We start from the raw sequence: 24,146 nt of genomic DNA, 5'->3' as shown, positions 1-24,146 counted from the left end.
AGTTATTCTGTACCAGCAGACCGTGCTCTCTCCAGCTTGGGTTCTCGGTCTTCCTTTTCTTCTGGCTGGTCTTGAAGAGCAGGTGACTGTGATCTATGAAAAAGTGTTTGGTTGTAGAAAGGTCACTGGCATCAATTCAACAATTCTGAGTAGTTAGGAAGGTGTTAAACAATCCTGCATTGTTGGGTTGGGGTGACTCCACTATTCTGTCTGTGAATGAACAGCTGATCATCACAAAACTGGTCATGAAACACAATCTCATACCAAAGGTGACAGAAAACAGGAGCCAGAACAACACTCCAGTATCATTTTACTTCTCTATTGCACCTAATTCTGTATTCACTAAAGATTTGCCCCAAATCCAGGGTTTCCACACCTTAGTTAACTTCAAATTAAATGACCTTTCAAGGACTTTCCAGATCCAATACCTTCAAATTCAAGGACTAAATGTGCGGACACATTTCAAGTGAGAGCAAGGTTACATCCAGTTACCTTTTAAGATACATCGTTAAAGTTCCCTTTCAAGGGAACTCGTGCTGCGTCACTGTGGTGACACTTTGGGGACGCCTCCAGAGGTATGTGCGTCTGAATCAAATCAAATTTAACCAATGATGAGGCTTAACGACAAAAACAGAGTGACGCGGGAGCAGGAAGTATATCGCTATCTGAAATATTGCCAAAGACAGCATTACAGGGACGCAGGAATTATGGCAAGGGAGACGCAGCGTCTTGTTCCCTTCTAAAGGAAAAACAGATACATACGTAACCCGAGACGTTTTCATGTGTCAAACACAACTATGCAAAAAGCATTTTGGTATGAATCAACGTTCGCATACAGAAGATATAAGCATTTAAAGCGAACAGTTTAGCACGTGTGCTTAAAAAGTCTAGAATTTTTATGATATTATCCTACACTACACAGGGAATAAAGTGGATTTTTCCAGAAAACTTCTTGCATAAAATAGATTCAAGCTCCTTCAATGACCTGTATCTATATATGTATATTTTTAACTACTTCCCAGGGCCTTGAATTATTTCCCCCAGACTCACAAACTTTTAAGGATTTCAAGGACCCGTGGGAACCCTGCGAATCTCTTATGATTAGCCTATGTCTCTGAACCTGCAAGGCACGTTGGCGTCTGAGCTACACGGCCGCTGCTGCGAGGAGAATCTCATTACCCATCATAACTGGCTTTCTGGGCCCATGTGCCGCAGGGCCCCGGGTCACTGGAGGTCGACTGGTTACTGGGAGAGCTGCAGTAATGCTGGCCAGGATTTCCAGACGGACTCTGAACCATCTCGAAGTCCTGCAATACCCTGAAATAAGCAAACAAAAGGAAGAAGCTCATTAATCAAAGAGAGGCTCCAGCCAAACCCGAAACAACGACCAGAGCGATGCTCATTCATATTACCGCCCAGAGGGAGGAAACACTGTCAAAAAATATGAGGGAGCGAATACTATTCATAGCAGGGTCCGAGTCTCTAGGGCTCGGCGCGTATGTGGGCTCCAGAGAGGTGGGGGATAAGGGAAATACAGAAGGAATTGATGTGCAACATGGATCCCCACGCAGCAGGGGAGGAGACGACAAGCTGGGTTAGGAGGCCACAAAGGTGTGTGTGTTTCAGACAAAGTGAAGAGACTAGTATGCAACACACAGTGACTCAAGTACAAAAGACGATGTGCTATCTCCCAATTTTATAGGCTCACAATTTTGCAGCGCAGGAAAATCAAGTTTCCAATTAGTTTACCATGAAAGGCGTCTCCTGAGAAATCCGAAAACTAATCAAATGACACGCCAGATTCGGACATTGTGCAGTTTTCAGTTTTTTTCTAATCCTTAGGGTGACGTGTCATTCTTAATGGTGTCTATGTGCACTCTTTTGGATTTCCCCTTCCAGACAAATGTACTGTACAGTATATGTCAGCCGAGATGTGTCAGGATAATTACTGGTATGAATCATTATTTCGTATAGTTCCTGCTGCTGTGCTGTTCACACTCATCTGCAGCTCAGCGCAGATGAAAACCAGGTGTTGCTTTCGTTACCTGTCCTGACACATTCACATTGGCTGGCAAACACCACCTAACAATGGACGACACTCACGAAAAACACTGTACTTTCGGATCTCTTTGGCGTTCCATACAAAGCCTCCGGTCGAGGTTTAGTTTTGTTTACGGCAAAAGTTCCCAGGCTTCCCGTCAGATCAAAGCTAATAAAATAGATGTGTTTGCTTTAACTGTCCATACAAATAGATTTTCTGATCAATCACACGTAAATCTGACTGATGAGGACCTATTCTGCTCAATATAAAGAAAATCTTTACTAAGCCTAGAGATAGTATTGACATCTTTATAATGAGATCAATGCATTGAAACACATACAGCCAAGCATGTGCACATGGAAGCACACAGACAGCTAAGCAAGCACGACCCACCACTGTAATACAGATCAATGCAATAAAGGGATCAATTACACAAGCCAAATTAATCCGCTCTATGGGAATCACCTCTGTGTGAACTTCAACACACTTCCCACATATCTTTCAACATGCAGTATCTCTCTTTCACACAAGAGTAAGAGGTCATGATGTACTACACTCATCCATTGTCATCATAATATGTTTGAGAGAGCAGATGCTATGCTTTAAGGCAGCCTATGATTTAAAAGAGCATCCCAAGAGCGTCAAAAAAACCTGGTAAGATCATCAACCACATATTTAGGACAGGGGAGCTGTTTATCCTAAGTTACTTGACCAGAATAAATCAGCCTGGATCAGGATCAAGAGGGATATGCTGGTCTAGCTGATATTTTGCATATAATAGTCTCTTACCTGGAGCCATCCTGGTACTTCTTATCGAAAGAGGTGCTGCGTGAGATGGCAGCCTGGGCGTAGTGGAACATCTGTTGGCTCGGGGAGGGTCGATCTGGACCCTGAGTGGGAGAAACACGAGAAAGCGGCAGTGCCTGGGGAACATGAGTCATCCGATGCCAACCAGGCCCAGTACCAAGCGTCTTGTACTCCATGATGGGGACGCGATACATCTCTGAAGCACCTCTGCAGGACACAGAGAAGAGAAAATGTCCATTACTAGCCATTAACTAGCCAGGTTGTTTGCAAAACTGCCATTCTCCATCTAAAGCCATAAAACAACATTTCTACCTGCATGGTGTTTTAATGGTTAGATAAAAAAATCATCCCTGATGTAAAAAAGCTGTGTAGTGGGAAAAATAGCTTGTCTACCCATGTGACAAAAACAAACGCAATGTAACTCGATCCAGGTGGTCAAGCTGGTTTTTAAAATGTGGTGGCTGGTTGATTAGACATAACCAAATGATCCCATATACATAGACTAGCAACCATAATGTGGGTTTGTGTTTATCGAGCACCAACCTGTTTATCTGCATTTAGATAAAACTTGCGTTGTAATTAACTACCCAACAACATATTTAATTATCGAAAGGTCTGTTTTAAACCGCCTCTGGTGAGTAATCACATCACTATTATAGATAAACCAGATTTTCAGTTACATAAGCGACTGCGTTTCTATATAGTTAATTAGCCTTGAAATGGCTGGGAGGTTAAAAAAAGCATTGGGGGGCAGAATGTTCCTTCCGAAAGAATGAAGATTTTCACGGCAGACAAATTACAGGTCAAAGACCCCCGGCAGCGACATTGCGGTCTTCATGCTTCCGAGCTCATATACATTATAAAGATATTTAAAATCGTGAAACATGCTATTAATTTTACTTTTTTAAGCTAGCAATTTGCAATGTCATCCCTTGATACTGAATATTAAAGTAAAATTGGCTGCATTAATTTGATTATAAATCACTGCCGGGCTGTTTGGCAAGAGAAGAGAAAAGACATCCGCAAATGAGTTGACAAATTGTATCAGACAAATGATGTATGACATTTTGCAGTAATTATGCACATACATGTTGTGAATGTGTGTGAGAGAGCGAGAGAGTGAGATAACAAGAAAGAAACCAAAAGAACCGACATAAATCGAACACAAGGCCGGCCCACGTCGGTGGGATTCATTGATGGTTAATGATGTGTTTCCAATCTGATCCTCTCTGCCTCAAGCACACAAGCACGCATGCACTTCCGAAACAAGAACCTCTGGTGATCTTCTCGAATAAAGAGCTGGAGGAGATGAGAGCTCTTCAGTGAGCATCTCACAGACTTCACAATAAGATACAGTACTTAAAAAATACTTGTATGAAGAATATCACACTCCTAGACTCTCACACATGAATTCATGTAACTGAGAACTACTAACAAAATCCCTACAAGTGAAAAAATATCCTACTAAAAACCACAGCAATACGAAGTGTGCATACGCTTTCAGAGAACTTGTAGTTTAAACTTTAAGAATCATAATCGCATATGTAAAACTTTTCCTTCTGACAGTAATTTCTTTATGCTTTAAAACAGTTTGAATGTTACCCTACACGCTTGCCTATTTAGTATACGATTTAGCACCACCTTGGACCATAGATATATATGTAAATAGATGCTACATTCAGCAGTGCATACGTGAAGTTTTACACAATGCATACGTGAACTAATTTTTAGCGCTGATGTTAACAAGTTACGTGTGAGCATCACAGAAATAGATGTTGTGCTGCAATCGTTTCAGTGGCGAGTCTATGCAGCATCCATCCAAAATATCTATGGCTCGAAGTACTGATTCAGTCGTTCAACTGTGTTGATGTGATTGGTTACATGTTTGTGACGTAGGAAACAAAGGCGATTTCAAACAGCGGGAATGATATGTCTTTGGAAAACTCAAATTTTATGGAGAAAGTAGGGGTGCGCTGGGCAAAAACTAACGTGGGGTTAGTTGTAACACGGACCATTTACATTGTTGCACAGGGTTAAGCAATTTTTTTTCCCGTAATGTTTTCATGCTGTCGAAAGACGGTCTCCCGAAAATTTTTGGAAGATATAATATTTTTCCATTGAGTTATTAATGAAAGAGTGTTTTGTTGGCATGCAAGTAAATTTTTTCATCATTTGTTTTTCACAGACTGGGTCACATATAAAACAATTTTTTTTTGTCATAATTGTGCTGCTTTTTCTCACATATTTAGACATTTGTATCCATTTATAATTGAACTATTGTTAGAAAAGGGCTGGATGAATGAATACAGTGTGGATACCTGTCTGTTATAGACAGATATATAAAAAATATCCACTTCAAGTATATAGACAAAATGTGACCAGTCACGGAAAGTAGGGACACAAGTCGGATCTGGGCATTTTGAGTTATTCACAGATTCTGAAAGTGCAGTTTCTAAGCTTTCCAACGATGTGTAACACATGGAAATCTGATAAGATTTGGAGAAGTTGTGGCCATTTGAATATAGGAACTCAGAAATACTCAAACCGAGAAAATCGAGACGAAAGGGACTCTTCTTTTCAGCTGGGGGAGACAATAGGGCTCATTTACATCTCATTTAGCTAAGCCATGCCCCCTGTAAAACCCTTTTTGAGATGTTCTAGCATCATATGTAGTATTTTATGAACAAATGACAACCCGCAAAAATAAACATGACTCTTTTACCTTTGTGGGGATCACAAGTCGAATCCAGTCTGTTTCAGATTATCCAATGACCATTATTTGTCCACAAATGCGTATAATCCGTGAAATATAGATTGTTTACATCAGATTTCGCATGAATGTCTGGTAATACAATATAATATATAATCTGAAGACTATTTAAATCGTAACATGTAAGGGTATATGAGCTTACACCCCGTTAAACACATGAACCCGCCTTCAAAGTTTGTATTTAAATTAGGGAAGTAGTATAATAGATCATCCAAACAGCGCCGTCGAAAACGTGACATCCTTTAGAGAGGTTACCAATGGCTCGCTCGTTCCTCCATCAGCCAATGACTTCATGGAAAATATTGATAGACAAAACATGTAGCCAATTATATGAAGAATACAACTATATCTGTGTAACTTCTGTGTGTTTGGACTCATGCTGCGCTGCAAGAACTGACATACAGATGACGTCAAAGTACCGCGAGAGCGAGTCGAAATTAAACTACTCCGTAAGATTTCTTGAAGTGCTCTCGCGGTACTTTGACGTCATCCGACTGCGGCGCCGCATAAAGTCAGTGACGCGGCTGACGTACGATGCGGCTGACTGTTATTTGTTCCGCCCCAGCTTCTTTTATTTTTCTTTTGTTTTGTGCGCCCAAGCTTTACAGTCTAAGGAGACGCAGGCTATAAGTTTGAAAAAAAAAAAAAACTTAGCAAACATGTCTGAGGAACAGGGCAGCGCGTCACTACAGTCACGTGACTTCACGCTCGAGCCGGAAGAGAAGACAATGCTGAATAAAGTCGTAATTCTGCTATTTTAGAACGACATAAGGGTGAGTCATTAATTACATTATTTTCATTTTTGGGCGAACTATCCTTATTTAGTAGTCACGCTGTTCCCTTTGGGGACGGAGGCGAAAACACAAGCTTATACAGTATGTAAATATACACACAGACAATGACGCCCCCCGCTGCACGCTAGAATCTCCGGAAAAACAAGCCTATTTTAACCGCAAAATGTACGCTTTTAAATATACAAAAACTGCTATCTCAAACATGGAGAGGCTTCTTCGTGATCTTAACTAACAGATTCTGCAATAAAACGAAAATCACAAATTTCGAAAAAAAAACTTTGTTTCTCATTTTCTCGAAACTTGTGCTGCCGACTTGAGTCCCTGGTTTCCGTGACGGGTCACAAATAGTAATATTATATATAGTAAATATTTTCCTGCAAACTTAATTTTTAGCAAGTGTTACAACTAACCACCTGCCTGTTACAATTAACCCCACCTATGGGGTAAGTTGTAACGTTTGCACTTCTGTCATGTTTGGTGTAATTGTCCAAGAATGGTAAGTACTAGAAACAAACTTCAAATGTTCATTTGTAGTAGAGATGTGTGTGTTGCTTGTGTAAAAATATAATTAATCAAACTCAAATATTTTTTGAATGATTGAGCCAAAAGCCAAAAGCGTTAGGTTGTGCCGCGCTCTCCCCTACTCAGCAATGATGTTGAACAATGAATTTGCATATGGTTTGTCTTAAAACATTTTTAAAACACCACATGACATTTAAACAAAATTAAAAACTTGATTTTCACCACAGGGGGACTTTAAAAACGGATTTTATGGCTCTGATTTAAAGCTTGGGTCCATTGTTCACTGCTGTTTGGTGATATCGCTTTCACTTGTTTGATCAATCTCAAGACAGATCATTTAAGAAAGTAATAGCACACCTTTGCCTGACAAGTCACATGATTTAAACAAACACTCACTGAAGCTATTGTTTACTGACCTTCAACTGAAATATTATTGCAAAACTATTTGCACCGGTGCAATATCAGCAGAGTAACTAAATACAACCCTGACTTGTCCAGGCATGTTTCTGTTAAATACAGCCTTCTAGAAACGACTTGTCCTGAGATACACTTTAAATCATTCAGTGCAAGCGATCCTAGACGTTCTTGTTTACAAAGGGCACTGAGTGCTCGAGATCTCTGGCATGATGCCTTACAGGGCTAGATACAAGTCAATCCAGTTATTGACAGTTCACTTTAATCTCTGCCCTCAGATGTTTTCACTAAGCCCTTGGATCTTCTGGAATGAACAAACAGAACATGACGCTCATGTTCGATGAAGTTCAACTGGGACACATACGATTGTAGGCCTGTTTCTGTAAGTGGTTTTCACAGTGGCTCAGCAAACCATGAGTGGTCTATAGTCATATCATTCACAGATTATGACGAGAGGATTAATCTTCTCCTCAGGAGGTGACCTCAGAAGAGAAACTGGTACAGCCCATCTGTCTATAAACCAAGATTTAATTTGTAGGACTGTATTTGTGAAATGTAACCAGGACAGAAAAACAGATTATGTTTATATAATATGTCAAAACAAAAAAAAGGTTGGTGGTACCTCATTTGTGGTAAGTAGTCTGAAACCCATCTGGTAAATAAATGTTTATTGTTTATTTAAATTTATTTGACACTAGTCAAGATTTCAAGTGGATCAAAACCTTTCATAAAATAATAAAAATCTTAGTTTGAAGCCAAAAATTAGCTGAAAAATGACAAAGTAGTAACCATACCTCCTAGGGGTGCCATCCTCATGTGCTTGTAAGACCACCACTGTGACAGGGGTGGAGGTTCGCAAAAGGTCGATCATCTGTTCATGAGACAGTGTCCCGACAGCAACTCTGCAGATCTCCACTAATCGGCAACCTGGGCGAAGTCCCGCCTGCCAGGCGAACCCAAAAGGCTCCACGTCGGCAACAACGCCCTCAAAGTTCACATGGAAACCCAGCTGACCGAGGGCGTTTCTGCGCAGGGTCATCTCTATTGTCTCGCAGCCTCTTGTGACCATCTGAGGAGATGAGTATTGGTTAAGCAGATGCATGGAGTCTATCTGAAACAGCTTTAAGATTCAAATGTTTTAAAGGGGACATATCATGGCAATCTGAGTGCTAAGTGATATAATTGGGTCTCCAGTGTTTCATTCAACTTAGAAAATGTGAATAAAACACAACCCAGTAACTTAGTTTTGGTAAAACATTCCCTGGAAGCATTGAAATTTGGCTCCCCTTGTGATGTCAGAAGTGGATAATATAACCACGGCACTGCCGTTTAGTCCAGATATCGACTCATTTGCATTTAAAAGGATTCACCCAAAAAACGGCAAATTTTTGCTCACACCTACAAAGTGGCAACTTTAACATGCTAAAATAAATAATACATATGGTATTTTGAGCTAGAACTTCACATACTGGGGACACCAAAGATTTATTTGACATCTTAAAAAGAGTCTTGTGAAATGTCCCTTTTAAATGTACCTTTTAATTTAAAGCGACTTACAATCTATATATTTATTTTATCAGTACATAAGGCTTTTTGCGCATCTGCAGGTATGCAAGACCGCTGACACCCGAATATGTCAAGCCTCGGCTGGTCTACGAAGGGTGAAATTAACTGATGTCAAATCAATATAGGAAGGCTCAACTCAACAGACTGGTGGTCTCATAAATAACACAAAGATACCAGCAGATTTGTAACAGATTCTACCACAGATTCCCATACAGCAAACCTGACACCTAAAACTCATGTTACATATATGAGTTTAGGCCTTCTGCACGCACCCCCTATTGTACAACAAAGTTTTGGGAGAAACCACAGGTAAGGTGATCTTACTTTGCAAAGCTACTAAAAGCTTAAAGGCATCATTCTTAGCACCTTAAGCAAAACAAAAGGCCTTTATGGGTTTAAGGTGGTTAAAAAGAAATATAATCTTGTTTTTTAACATTTTAATGATCTGTTACTCAACAACTTACAGTACCAATAAAGCTATTTGAAACCATGTTACCTAATAAAAAAAAAAGACATCCTTGAAATATTTATCAACCACACCTGTATCCTGTTATTCAAATGGCTTTCGTGTACCTTGACGATTTTGCATGAAAACAATCAACGATTGTAACCTGTAAAATCCACCTTCAGTCTACTGCACAAATTCTACAGCAAAACACACATGCAATAAACAACATTTAAAAGGTGTTTATAAGATATTTTATGTGTTACAGTGTCACAGAGTAAACCCGCCATACATGCTAACTGCATCCATCACAGCAGTATATAGTAACACCTTCAAACAGCATACGCTCATTAAAACCCCTACAAAACTGTACAGAGCTAGTCTAACAGTCTGGATCAACTGAGAATGGCTTTTGGAAATAAAGAAGAGTTAAAAGGGACACTCCATTTTTTTTTTTAAATAAACTCATTTTCCAGCTCCCCTAGAGTTAAACATTTAATTTTTACCGTTTTGGAATTCATTCAGCTGATCTCCGGGTCTGGCGCTAGCACTTTTAGCATAGCTTAGCATAATCCATTGAATCGGATTAGACCATTAGCATCGGATATTTGATTTTTACCTTTTACGGCAGTATAGTTCCTAGCCATATTGGCCAAGAAAATCACAACTTAAAATTTTCTGTCGGTCTTAGTACACGATGTAACTGCAAAAGAGTCAAGTTTTAAAAAGGAAAAATATTTAAACTCTTTGGTTATTTTTTTTGCGCGATGCTAATAGTCTAATCAGATTCAATGGATTATGCTAAGCTTAATCCCGGAGATCAGCTGAATGGATTCCAAAAAGGTAAAAATCAAATGTTTAACTCTAGGGGAGCTGGAAAATGAGTATATTTTCAAGAAAGTGGAGTGTCCCTTTAAGGTGACACTGAGGTTGCGGAGTCTTAAGAGATGAAATAAATACTTTTTCTTTCTTTTGTTAAATTATTAATTTATTTAAACAAAAGTAAATCTTTTGAAGTGTAGACTAAAAAGGTAAACTAAGGTAATCTGCTCTAACATGATTTTTTTTACCTTTCTAATGCTAATCCAGTGACCCTTAAGCCCCAAGATTGCAGCTGCAGATACTCCAAAGAGAAATGTGATCCTGTATACCAATACTGACTGCTTAAGTGCAGATAAAGTCAAGCCAGATCTAAGCTTCAGCTTAAAGTAAACTTGAGCTTTTCTTTTAGATCCGCAGCACATACCTCTAATCGCTGCGTGACCTCTCGAACTTCCTCTGGGCATCCGTCCTGCACGGAAAACACCACGCATTCGCCACGCTCATAAAACAGCTTCACTCTGCCCGCCATGGAAGAGGAGCTCCAGCCAATCACGTCCCTGCAATAACAGTTGAACACCACTTCCTTGGACGCTTCCTCGATAAGCACCACAAACTCCCGAGAGACAGCCAGTAAACAACCAATATCGGTGGACTGGCTGTTGTCCCGGGCAACCACCGACCACGTGATGGCCCCCGTGCTGTTCAGATGAGCGTTGATCCTCGGCCTGCTGCGTTCTTTCTTTTTGGCGCCGATGGTGATGAAGCTGAACTTTGCTCCCGAGGCGTCTACTGGCGTGGCGCCGGTAAAGTTCTCCGCCAGGTCTTTGAGATATTCCTGGCGGGTACGCGTCGCCATGGCACGGAACTTCTCGGACTTGTGCGCCGAGTTTTCTCCGTTGATAACCTTAGCCAAAAGGAAGTCCCGAAAGACGGCAGATTTCGGGAACATTACTCCTTTGGGGATGGAAGGACCGAACGCAGGCACATCTTTGGATCTGGCAACTGCAACACTATTGGATAATAAATTAATAGGATTAAATTAGTGCCATTTTTAGTAATGCACCAAACACATATACAAAGGTTTTTCCATGGACCACAAAGTAAAGCTTTTTAAGTATTGACACACAGCTCTTGCCATATATTTCATTTAAAAAAAACTTTTTCTAAAACCTCTCTAGATCTTTTTCACACAGACAGATGTTTGACACCTGCCAATGCATTTGGCAGTTTTTCAGTTTGACTTTAAACTTAGACATTGATTCTGAAATCCGACCACAGCAGTTTCACACTGATGTGCTGCTCAGAAGATGAAACAGGCAATTTTCCTTTGAGATAGCTCCCAAGCTCCCTCGGCATCTCTGCAACGTTACGCTGAACAAGCTTAAGAGTTGCACACAGAGTAAATAAGACTGGAAATTGAATTCACTTCGATCTTATCCTTTAATCCTTTCTATCATTCGGAGAGGTCAACTCTGACTGTCACCAAGCTATTTGGAAAAGCATCTTTGTCTAGCATCCTCAAGATGAAATCTTTAATTTAGCAAATTGGATTTAGTCAGAAAGAGCCGGTCTTTAGAAGCATCAGTATTTAGTTAAGCAAAGAAACATGTAAGCCAAATCATCACGTCATGTGTCTTACATCATGCGTCTAAAACAAAATATGCCAGGCTTAAAAAGAAGAGCGGTAATTCATATGATTTCTTCAGATTAAGTGTGCATGTTTTCTTACCTGTAGCACACATGCTCTGTGCAAGGGTTGTGGACTTTGACGATGATGAAGATGTGCTGAAAGTGAGACCGTATGTTTTGGGGTGTGAAGGGAAGAGCCCCAGGTTCTTGGAAAATTATGGTGACAATGTCATTCCCAATATGCCTCTTCCTCAGTAGCTAAATAAAGGGAAAACAGAAAAGCAACAAGTCATTTTGGAAAGCAAAGGAACAATTTCTGCAAAATAACCTGAAAACCAAGCAGATGTAATACAAGAATTGATGGGGCTTATGTGTCATTTTTGTCATGTAACTACATTAGATGTCAATCAAAGGAAGCACAATTAACATCAGGGTTAACACACCTTAGTTAACTTCAAATTCAAGGACCTTTCAAGGACTTTCCAGGTCCAATACCCTCAAATTCAAGGACACATTTCAAGTGAGAGCAAGGTTTAACCTTTTAAGATACATTGTTACAGTTCCCTTTTGAGGGAATTCGCGCTGTGTCACTGCGGTGACACTTTGGGGACGCCTCCAGGGGTAAGTGCGTCTGAATGTGTATTTCAAATTCAACCAATGTTGAGGCTTAACGACAAAGACAATGTGACGTAGAAGCCAGGAAGTATATCGCTATCTGAATTATTGCCAAAGACGGCGTTACAGGGAAGCAGGAAGTTTGGCAAGGGAGACGCAGCGTCTCGTTCCCTTCTCAGGGAACAACAGTTACATACGTAACCGGAGACGTTTTCATGTGCCAAACACAACTATGCAAAAAAGCATTTCTTCATAAATCAACATTCGCATACAGAAGATGTAAAGCAAACAGTTTAGCATGTGTGCTTAAAGGCTAGAAATTTTAGGATATTATCCTACACTACACAGAGAATAATATGGATTTTTTCCAGAAAACTTCTTGCATAAAATAGATTCAAGCACTTTCAATGACCTGTATCTATGTATGCATATTTTCAAAAACTTCCCAGGGCCTTGAATTATTACAAACGTTCATGGATTTCAAGGACCCGTGGGAACCCTGTAACATGTAAATGTAAAGGTTTAGCTTACTGTATATCTCTTATGCTTATGTCGAGATAAGCAAAGAGAGACAGAAAGTGGAAATGTATTGAACCGAAAAACCAACGCAATCTTCACCATTTTATGTTGCCAGATTATCCCTATCAGACCTGGATCCCATGGAAAGAAAATTACAAATCCCACAAAATCAACCAAATGGTTCCCATTCTGTGAAAACAGCTTGCCTTAAAAAGCACACATCTCAATTTCTTGATCCGACTGAGCTCTGTCTAGGCGCGGGGATTTAAGGAAGTCATTGATAAAAAGCTGTTACGGTGGTACATTAATCTGCCACAGACTCTATTAGGATTGTTCAGCCTATTGAAAAGTACAACGTAGAAAGGAAATAAATCTTTCAAATTTGCTTCACCAAATAAATTACAACAGCCATTAAGATCTTAAATGCTTTAAAAACTCCACACTTCCTATTAATCATTCTTGATATGTCTTGCTAATTACTTAAGACACTGAATCTGTTCTTTGTCTGGGTAACAGGAAAGAGAGCGTTTTTTCGATAAGAAGGGGTATTCGAATGGTTGCCATGACAACGTGCCTGCCCGCTCAAGTGTTTACAATTAGCAGGATGCAGGACAAATGGTCTGGGTTCTGTGAGGTCTGTAAAGAAGCACAGATCATGACCAGGCACTTGAACAGAGAGCTGACGGGGGCTGAAAGAGTTCATAGTGCCTGTGAAGAGGACGAAGTAACTGATCACATGGATCTGAATCTCATTTGCACAGGTGCTCGTTGAAGTGTGCATAATTCAGCAATAATAGAAGTCTATCTTGGACTATGCTTTCGTGTTTATAATAACAAAATGATTATGGGACCTAACATGTTAAACTCTTAAAGAAACAGTACAGTTTAAAATCAAAATTTTGCAATTGTTGACTCACTCTCATAGTTCGGTGAAACATGTATTTATTACTCAAATTAATTATTTCCCACATAATATGGTATTCATTGAGGGCGAGTTAAAGATGACACCATTTTTTCCATCTGAGTGAACTATCGCTTTAGGTGTCACAGAGTTCATTTAACAAAAACAAGAAAGTCAGTAGGTGATATGTCAAACTCACTTGCTGTCTGTTGTTGGGCGTGTAGGGTAGCATTGTAGAGACATGAAACATCAGCTCAAAGTCTTTATAGGTGGTGTAAAGAGAATGTGTGCCAGTGGAGTCCGCTGTTTAGGAGATGAGATTATAATCACATACACTGCTAAATAACACAATTACACACACACACATTTGTGATTCAATATGTACTCAAATGGCTAAATATGAGAAACTGGCCTATATACAAACACATTAACTGTCCAAGAACAATAGTGGTATTAGCAAAACCCATTTTAGAAATGAACCTGATCTAGCCAAGCAATGACTTCACTGTTGACATCAGCAAATGGGATCAAACATTCACATTTTAGGCATCAAATGAAACTATTAGTAAGAGGCACTTACTTTTGTTGTCCAGCTGTGCCCTGAACTTATTAAAGCCCTTCAGTCGGACCTTCTGACCCATAAGGTCGAGAAATTCATCCAGTGCAGGACTACCACTTTCATTGTTATACATCTCTTCCTCTGTGCTCTGGCCTGCCTGGCAGTACAGGATGCCCACCTTGTGCTGGTAGCTCAGCTATAAATAACAAAGGGTTAAAGATTAGTTCCAGTCTGTATTTGCTAGTTGTGCATGAACCGCAAAACCTTTAAAACACACCACTATGGAATGCTTAACTTTTTCCCTGGCATTGACGAGTTATTTCGTCAATTAACTCTTTCACCGCCAGCGTTTTTAAAAAAAAGTTGCCAGCCAGCTCAACATTTTGAGCAAAAAGCAGAGATAATTCCATTTTTGTGACAGACTTTTCATAGAGTTCCCATTCAGAGCGATCTTTAAAACAGACACGGACATGCAGCAGCTTGCCATAGGACAATACTTCCGGGTTTAAAAAGTTGCGGAAGGGTGCCACCTAGTGGATAATAGCGGTATAGCGGAAAGACGGAAAAACTCGTCATTTGGGGGGGGAAGCGTTTTCTCTTGATTGACGAGATATCTCGTCAATGGCGGGGAAAGAGTTAAGAGAAAACGCTTTCCTGCCAGTGACGAGTATTTCCGCAATACCGCTTTTATCCACCAGGTCTTCCGCAACTTATAAAACCTGGAAGTATCGCCCTAGGGCAAACAGCTGTATGTCCATGTAAGTTTTTATGATCGCTCTGAATCTGATCTCTATCAAAAGTCCTTCACCAAAATTTAATTATCTCAGCCTTTTGGTGTTTTTAAAGAAACCTACCCATATTTGAGAGGTGATTAAAAGAGAAACTAATGAAAGTAGGATGAAACATTTTTTTTTTGTTTGAAAGCAGAGGGTCTGTTCTTTCATTTGATATACTGTATGTTTATGTATTTTAAGAAAATTTTATGTAAAGCATTACGTTTTTTTGGAAATCGTGAAAAATGGTGACGCTGGCTGGCAACTAAAAAAAAAAAAAAAACGCTGCTGGGGAAAGGGTTCATTCTGATTGGCCAATCCTGCTTTCAAACATTTTTATAATGACTGTTAAACAGTATATTTGACCTACTTTCTTGAATTACTCAGCAATTTTGTCACATTATAGAAAAAAGTACTATTTTATGTTCATTACATGAATTAATGAAGTGCCTTGAATTATGTATGATAATGTGTGGAAGAAGACATTTGCATCTTTGTCCCGGAGTTTATTTAGTTGTTGCAATAACTGGCTGACAGTACATTATTCTTTTTTTGTTATATAACACAAAAAATATTTTTATTGCTGGAGCTCCTCAAAAATTTAAACAATAACCCCACAACAGTTTATAGAAAAATTAACTTCGCTTATCATACTTTCAAATGAACCATGGCATGACATCATGAAAAAGCACTCTTGAAGCAAATGGTCACAGTACAGTAATATACATCGCCTGCCATAAGTGGCCATCTAGTCGCGTTAAGTGCTATCAATCTACGGGAAAGCCTGACACATAAAAAGACCATAATGACATGTAGACGGGCCTCAGATTTCCCTTTTGCATTATGTATGAGACACACATAGCAGCCAGAGACCAATAAAAGAGAAGCAACAGAAGCAAAGGCTGGGGTTCAGTGAGGCAAACATTATGACTGGGCCCTATTACAGTGTCATTTATTTTGACAAATGCTAAAATCCTACATACAGTATACTACATTAACATGATACTGTATATATACATGATCCTGATGACAATTTGAAATTCTTAAGTTTGTTACACAGACATTTTTCCCAAATACCACCCTATATTAAAAAAACACAGTAAAAGCAATTTTAGGGCTATTCTCTCACAATTGCTTTGGCTTTTGTGCCATACAAAATGCCACCACCTTTCTCTGGAGGGAAAAAAGCAGACATTTTAAAAGTGTGGGAGGGGGGACACGGAGGGTGTATGGTGGCAAAATGAAGAAACAGACAAAAGGGATGACAGAAATGTAAGAGGGGCAATGATTTTCCTTTATTTTCACTGCAAGTACTGTTGGTCACAGATAGCAGTGTGTCAGACAGGTCAAGTGGCCATTATGTTTGGCTAGGTGGTTGTCATGGTAATACTAGTTTTTTTATACAGTATTTGCCTTCTAAGCAGCTTCCTCAAATAGGCATTAAATACCTTGATTAATAAAAAAATAAATAAAAACGACATGCCAGTATTCCGACATTAATTTTACAGCTAGCCTCTCTGAATGCATACATTGTTTGCAAGGTTACTCAGGAGAATTTTTTCCCTCTGGTTGTCGTTTGCCTGCGATATCGATCAAGCCCTTTACCGCTTCTCAAATTCTGCTCAATCAATTTACAGACAAAGCTGCTCATCTCATGGTTTTACTAGCATCTGAGATGTGCAGGTCCAAGTCTGTCAATAAGTAATGAGATCCTGTTGTTGCTTTAAAGAGGTACTTTTGGTAAAACACTGTCTCGTTCTGATGCACCAGCAATTTAAACTCTTAAACGGAAAGCCATCAGCACCTGTTAGGCGCCTTGCCCGAAAAAGAAACGCTTTACAAGCTCGGTCTTGCCAACGTTTCAGATGAACAATAGCTTTTAAGAATGTCACATCATCAGTAGAGGTTTAAAACATCTGTTTCTGTTTTTTTATCAGTACATATTAAAACTCTAAGCAAATAGGCGGTATGAAGGATATAATTGACGGTTTCTTTACCTCTATTTTATTATGTCTTAGTAATTACAAGCCTTTGCGGACATGTACGGTTCATAATACTGTAAACAGCATGCTATGAATCATCCTCAAGAATGAATGTTTCTTCTTCTGTCACTTTGTGTTTGCCGAACTGTCTTTTACTCCCGAAATGGTAGTAGGATAATTTTGGAGTAGTAATTAGAAGTAATTACAAACTAAAATTACAATCAACACGGTCAACATATGAAAAAACACAAAAACCTGCTCCAATAGAGAACTCACCCCCTGTTGATCCAGTTTCAGCAGCTGTTCTGGGACCTTGGGGGTGCTGATGGCCAGTCTGAGGCATTGAATGTTCAACTCAGGAACCACATACTCCAGCACCTCTTTGAGAGGGAGACCGCGGGACGTCCCGTGTTTTGCCGTTGAGGGGACGGCATCCTCCAGGATTGACCCTCTTAAGGTGGTGAGCTGAGGATGATGAGGGAGGTAAGTGAAGATTGACAGAGGAAGGAGAGCAAACTATAGTCGATATTTTAAATGACTGGCTGAACTAACCCAACGTGGCAATTCAATGAATTTAAAAAACCTCAGTGTCCAAAATGTTTACTGTCAATGTGACAAACAAACAAAAATCTAAGGAGCATATTTTGTGACAGGTCTAGTTTAGGATGCCATCACCAATATGCATGTAAACAAAAGTAAATAAACCAGACAGTTTTTGAAGAACAAATTCATTTTCAATCATTCATGCATATGGAAAAACCATTTTATTTGTCTCAAGAATAGCAAGGATTTCTTAAAAACTGCCCCTGCAAGAGTGTTGAATGCAGCTGCATGTCGTGCCAACCTTCACAATGAATAATTGAGCTCAACTAACTGCAGTGAATGCTGAAGTAACGCTTTGGCTTTTAGCAAGAGAGCCATTGTACGCTCAAACGCAAGTTCAGCAAACTATACAGTTATGCTTAGGAAAATCCCGTGCAAACTGCATACTGTATGAAAGACCTCTTGCCATTTTAAAAGCCATACTTCTTGAGCCCGTTGTAACGTCAGTGGTATGATGAGAAATATGTAGTACAGTGAAGTAACTGATATTACCATACACATAAAAAATTCATAATGCCATAGAGAACATCTATTTAGAGTCGGTTTTTAAAACAATCAATGCCTTTACTTTGGCATTACTAGAGGATTGGTAATTATGTAAATGCTTTGGAAAATGCACTTAAGAGAAAGATGAAATAAATTATAAATTAATGGCAAGTCCACTTATTTCTTGATGAAAAGCATGCAAAAAGTTGCTCTCAGTTTATAAATTTTTTTATTTAATTTCTCTGCAGCGAATGAAAAAACTAATTGAGATTTAATGCATTTTTAAAAAATCAAGACAGAAAATTCCTCAAATTAGATTTTATGGTAACACTTTATTTTACGACCCGCAAAGTACAGCGTAATTAAACCGATTTTACAGCGTACCTATTTGTAACAACAGGGTACCTCTACAGTACGTACTTGTAGGTATAAGGGAATAATATTTTAAGTTTGGGGTAATAAGGGGGTAAGAATATGAAGAATTATAAATTATTTATACTCTAAGTATTTTATAACAACAGGGTACCTATTGTAATACTACGTGGTATGTATGACTTAGTCAAGTCTATGGGGAAATTATGCTTTATTTTTTTATTTTTTTTATTGTGAATTTTTCATATTGACTACTGAATGTTGTATACAGTCAATGTCTACGAGCCACATTGGCAAATAAATATAACAGCATATCACTTTTATTTTAGTAGCCTATATTACTTGCTTTTAATAACAAAAGTCCAGCTGATTTAATGTGGCTATCTTTTTTATAAGGTAAGTTCAATAAAAATAGCAACTTCTATTTACCAGGAAACTCCTACATTTGCGGACATATTTGAAGTGGTGCTTTGCAATTTATTTACTGTAAACACAAGTATTTTAGCCAAATATAATTTATGCAATGGCAAACCAGAATGAAACAACAGCAGATATCAGCTCCCGCTAAAGCAAAAGACGACTACATGCGTAGGCTACTGCGCAGGTGTAGAACGCGCGACTGTCTGCAGGAGGTTTGCTGGAGCGCGATCCTGAGGTGAAATTTCTTTAAGAGGTTTTAAAAACGTTCTACACTGTGGAGTACGGCTGCGAGTGATGTTAGCAGGATCCGCATGCTGGACAAGGTGACTTGTTTTGTTAATACATGACTCACGCATTTCAAATAATGTTTTTTCAAGAAAGTTGCCAGCTAGCTAGCACATAAGTTAGCCTAAAGTTATTAACGTAACTGGCTCAGAAAACTCTGTTTCTGTCAAGGCACAGTGAAGAAACATTTACTGAAGGCTTTCATTTATGTTTTTTATATGTAATGCAGAACAGCATTTGTGAGACGACATCAACTCATCATCCGAGTGGACAAGAACACCAACAGAGGAAGCCAAGCCGCAAAAACAATTGAAAATTGTCATGACTTTTTATTTTAAATAAAAGTTATGTGATAATAAACATTAAGTGTTGGCTTAATTATAGGGTTTTAAAGATGTTTTGAAATAAGTTGTTTTAAAATAAAAATAACAATATTCTGTATGTTTCTGGTATTTACCCTATAACATTTATAACAAGAGGTGAACAAAGCACCACTTTAGTTTACAGCCCGCCAATATGAGAGTTACCTGGTACATGCACGGAACAATCGGGGAATAAGCCACACTTTAATTTACAGCCCGCAAATATAAGAGTTACCTGGTAACTCCTGTATACATATACAGATCAAAGAGGTACAAGTTGCTATTATTTTTATTGTGTGTTATATTTAGACATCAACTGTAGGCTATACAAAACACTTTATCAGGTAAGTAGCAAATATGAAAAAAAAAAAACATATTACACATAGACCATATTACCCATAGACGCAAGTCATACATACCACGTAATATTACAATAGGTACCCTGTAGTTATGAAATACTTAGAGAATAATTTTCCATATATTCTTACCCCCTTATTATCCCAAACATAAAATATTGTTCCCTTATAACTACAAGTACGTACTGTAGAGGTACTCTGTTGTTACAAATAGGTACAATGTAAATTCGGTTTAATTACGCGGTACTTTGCGGGTCGTAAAATAAAGTGTTACCGATTTTATTGTATAAATCTTGCTTGCTTAGATGAGCTGGCCTTATACTAATACTTGTATAAAGGTACACTGAATAACTATAAAGACAGACAGATTAAAATACACATTTGCACTTTTGTGTCATTTAATAGCTATGATACGTTTTTTATGTATGCTTTAATCTGTTAATGGATCTACAGAGATCTGGTGTGTGTTAACAAAGGGGTTTGATAGATGCCATCCTACCTCGCTGGTTCTGAAGATGACTCTATAATTATACTGTGGTCCATCCTTTCCCTCCTCTAGTTTCTCTCTCCGGATGCTCACTGCCACCGGCCCCAAGTTTTCATCAACACCGAAGTAGTTCTGGTGCTCTGTAAGAAAATAGATTAGGATCGGGTCCAAGAAAAGTTATAGCAAGAAGAAATTCATATTCGTACTTGGTAAGACAATATATCTCTATTACAACAGAAATGTAGTTTTGTACTTCCCGTACAGCTCTTGATCTTTGCATCCTACCTTTACTGAAGAAAAATTTGTGGTAGTAGTATGCGCCCATGTCAATGTGTTCAATGATGTAGCGTTTCAAGCAATCCCGTGGAACAGCGTAGTTCTCGCGAGAGGCGTAATTTTCACGGTGCAATTCCAAGACAGAAACCCCTGCATTGGTGCAGTGGGAACTCAAAGTAGACTCAATGGAATAGGTTTCCCCTGCATTGTTGTAAGCAATATTGTTTAATTTAGTAGTACCCAGTTTCCTTTCTCCTTCACCGCCAACCTCGTTACGGAAATACGGGCAGCTTAGCACTAAACCATTACTCTTCCCATCTCCTTCATCAGGATCAGTGCCGGGATATTGTCCGAGTTCCTCTAAAACATCTAAAGGGGACTCGCAAAGAGACAAAGGGTCAGAACTGTCCAATGCCCCACTGGCCTGGTGCTGTGATGCTGCAGATGCTCCCGTTGTTGTATTCTTCCGACCTGCAATGTTGGCACGATTAGTAACGGCCTCACTAATGTTAAACAGCACGCTCTGGACATCGTAATGGGCAAAACATCTCTGGAAACTCAATGGACGACCGTGTCTGCTACAATCGTCATGATCTGCTAGTTGCCGTTGGTCACTCTTGATGGTCTTCAGCCTGCGGAAGATTGACGTCTCGGCCTTTTCCGTCTTTGGGCGCTGTAAGAAAGACTTTTCCCTTTCCCGACTATAGAATAGGGAACTGTCCACATAGTCTGAGTAGTTGGGAATGCAGAGTATATCCCCCCTTGCTATCTGTGCTGCAGTTTGGAGACTGGGAGAGACTGCGGTATCAAACCGAAGGCTTTGTGGCGGCGGTGCACTAGGTTGCTCAGAGAGTTCTGCAGGGAATCCTTTCGGAAAAAAACCTTCTTGAGGGAAACCCTGGCGATTAATGGAGGATGTGCTTCCGTACTCGCGATGCAGAGATGCACCTGTATTGGGGTTGACTGCCCTCTGATCCATGTCCTCCGCCCCAACGTCGCTAATGGTGACATCACTATTGCTCCTTTTCTGCAGAGGATGGTGCGCTTTACCTTGGGTTTGGCTCAGCATGTCCCCAAGCCCATATTTTGCCTCCAGAAAGCTGGAGATAGGAGGAGAACCTGGGCTCTGTTGAACAACCTCCTCTGGGGATTGGACTGGCATTCCATTCGGGAAGTTTGTCATTAGACTGTCAAATCGGGGAGGTGGACCAGGGTTGCCATCCTTCTTCTGCGGCCAATCGGACACTCTTGCTCGGATGCCCATCTTGGGCACTGCTGGGGTGCCTTGTGTGTTGGGAGGTCCCATATTCCCATTCAAGGCTTGAAGCTTTTTGGCAAATAAATCATCTGTCTGCATCTCTAAAATGAGGTGCTTTGATTCTCAAGCTTCAACGGCCTCGTCAGCTTTATCTCTTGTCCGAAGGTTTGGGACATTCATATCTAACGATAATTCATCCTGACCAGAAATTCCAACTCCAGCATTTTACGGAACAGCGAAGGAGCTTGACAGTGTAGGAAGAAGGCTGTGAATAATGACTGACCCAAGCCAGGGTGTTCAGACCTATTGGTCTGTAATCCATAGGAGGAGAATCTCTTTATCTCAGCTTCACTGTCAAGGACAACTGCTCACTCCACAGGCGGGCAAGCAGGAGATATGGTCATTTAACAGGCATGTAAGCTTAACAAAGCCAGGTGGGATCCCACTGATGCTCTGAAAAGACATGAGGAAGAGAGAGAGATCATTAAAGAATCCATTTGGGAGAAAGAGATAGCAATGTGACCTTGAAAGAATGCAAAGCACTCAAAATCCTCAACTGAACAAAGCATCAGCAAAAAGACCAATTTATTTAATAAGGGCTTTCAATGTCTGTTCAGAAAGGACATTTTTTTCCACTCAGATGCATTTCATATTTTAGACTAGCTAGAAACAATGTTGTACTTCCGTTAACTTTGTGGAAAAAATGCATTACAGATCTTAGCCTATATTTTGGCAATAGGCTGCTTCTTCTAATAAAAAGCAGTACATATTCAAAGGACTTCCTCTAACGTGTATAACTGACACAACCAAAAATTTTATGTGGTCATTTAAATAAATTATAACATAACTGTTGAAGAAATTGTCATTTATTAGTAAATCATTGGCAAATGAAACTATATTAATTTTGTGCGTCATTTTACAAATTGGAAACACAATACAAACTGGCTTATACCAATAAATTTTCTTGTACACACACATGCCACCATTCAAATTCCAACTAAGGCAAAAACCAAGCTAAATCCAAATAAACAATTCAATTCAGTTTTATTTTTGTACTGTTGCCAACGAAAAGTCCAATTTAATGAACCTACTGACCCCTCCATTCAGTAAAATAGCTTTCCATTACAACAAACATGATCTGAAAATAAAACACTAGAGAGACAGAGAGAGAGAGAGGAAGTGTAAAATTACAGTACTGTCAGCCTCTGCCCCGCTACATTCAGCTGTGAGACTCGCCAACCTAAAAATAATCCTTTGAAAAGCAATCTGATTAATCCAACAGTTATTAATAATGTGTTTTGGATGCTCTATCGGTCTGTGACTTGCATGCTGACCCTAATACCTCACGAACCTTTACCCTCCCTCTATAATAAACATTGTCAGAAAAATTCACTGGACCCAAAGCTGTAATTTAAACATGAGACAAGAAATCAAAACTGACCTATTTTACATTACTGTGCACGAATCATCCGTGCATGTTATTCCAAATGAATTATACAATGTTTATCTTCGTAATCCTTTATCAAAATGTAAAACTTGCTCAGCCTTAGAATGAACTTCCTGCTTTAATGGTGTACACAGGTTGAGAGTAATTTTAAGACGCAATTTTCTAAACATCATTGACCGATGTTCAAAAATGAATTTCTAAGCGCTGTACCAGGGGATAGAGAGCATTTTGGTTAAATATTCATCAAAAGGTATGACATTTGGACACAGCGACACAACTTTATTCTCAGAAGAGATGCAGCAATATTATGGCCTTTCGAAATGTACGTGTAATAAAAAATTGAAAACTCAATGATACAAAACACACGACTAGCACTAGACATGGGTCATAGGATGAACAGAGAGTGATTTTAAAAAGCTAAACTTAGAATCAGCACTTAAAATAAGAATGAATAGTGTATTAAAAAATGACAAGTCGATTCATTATTTAAGAACAATGTTAAATAGTAAATGGACATGTAAGACTACTCTCCTTCACAAAACACAAGGGCAAAATAAAGTTACAATACAATCGCTGCTAATGAACAGCTGACTAAACAGAAAATTTATCCAATTTCACCTAAAAATCAGAAGTGA

The 24,146-nt window shown here is 39.2% G+C and overlaps 1 protein-coding gene across 1 annotated transcript in view; it reads right to left on the bottom strand.

Moving 5' to 3' along the window:
• Window positions 1-24,146, bottom strand: part of LOC135718794 (signal-induced proliferation-associated 1 like 2) — an 84,677-nt gene that overhangs the window by 26,160 nt on the left and 34,371 nt on the right. The window contains exons 2-12 of the mRNA XM_065241041.2: window positions 20,816-22,517; window positions 20,543-20,670; window positions 17,436-17,624; window positions 14,426-14,600; window positions 14,045-14,148; window positions 11,911-12,068; window positions 10,606-11,191; window positions 8,143-8,417; window positions 2,831-3,055; window positions 1,180-1,317; window positions 14-93 (exon numbers count right to left, since the gene is read on the bottom strand). Coding sequence (XP_065097113.1) covers window positions 14-93; window positions 1,180-1,317; window positions 2,831-3,055; window positions 8,143-8,417; window positions 10,606-11,191; window positions 11,911-12,068; window positions 14,045-14,148; window positions 14,426-14,600; window positions 17,436-17,624; window positions 20,543-20,670; window positions 20,816-22,163 — 3,406 coding nt within the window. The 5' untranslated portion in view covers window positions 22,164-22,517. The remainder of the gene's footprint in view (window positions 1-13; window positions 94-1,179; window positions 1,318-2,830; window positions 3,056-8,142; window positions 8,418-10,605; window positions 11,192-11,910; window positions 12,069-14,044; window positions 14,149-14,425; window positions 14,601-17,435; window positions 17,625-20,542; window positions 20,671-20,815; window positions 22,518-24,146) is intronic.

This window comes from Paramisgurnus dabryanus, chromosome 14, assembly GCF_030506205.2.
Source record: "Paramisgurnus dabryanus chromosome 14, PD_genome_1.1, whole genome shotgun sequence".
NCBI classification, from domain to species: Eukaryota; Metazoa; Chordata; class Actinopteri; order Cypriniformes; family Cobitidae; genus Paramisgurnus; species Paramisgurnus dabryanus.
The sequence above is the reverse complement of the archived record's forward strand: the minus strand, read 5'-3'. Positions and strand labels throughout refer to the sequence as shown.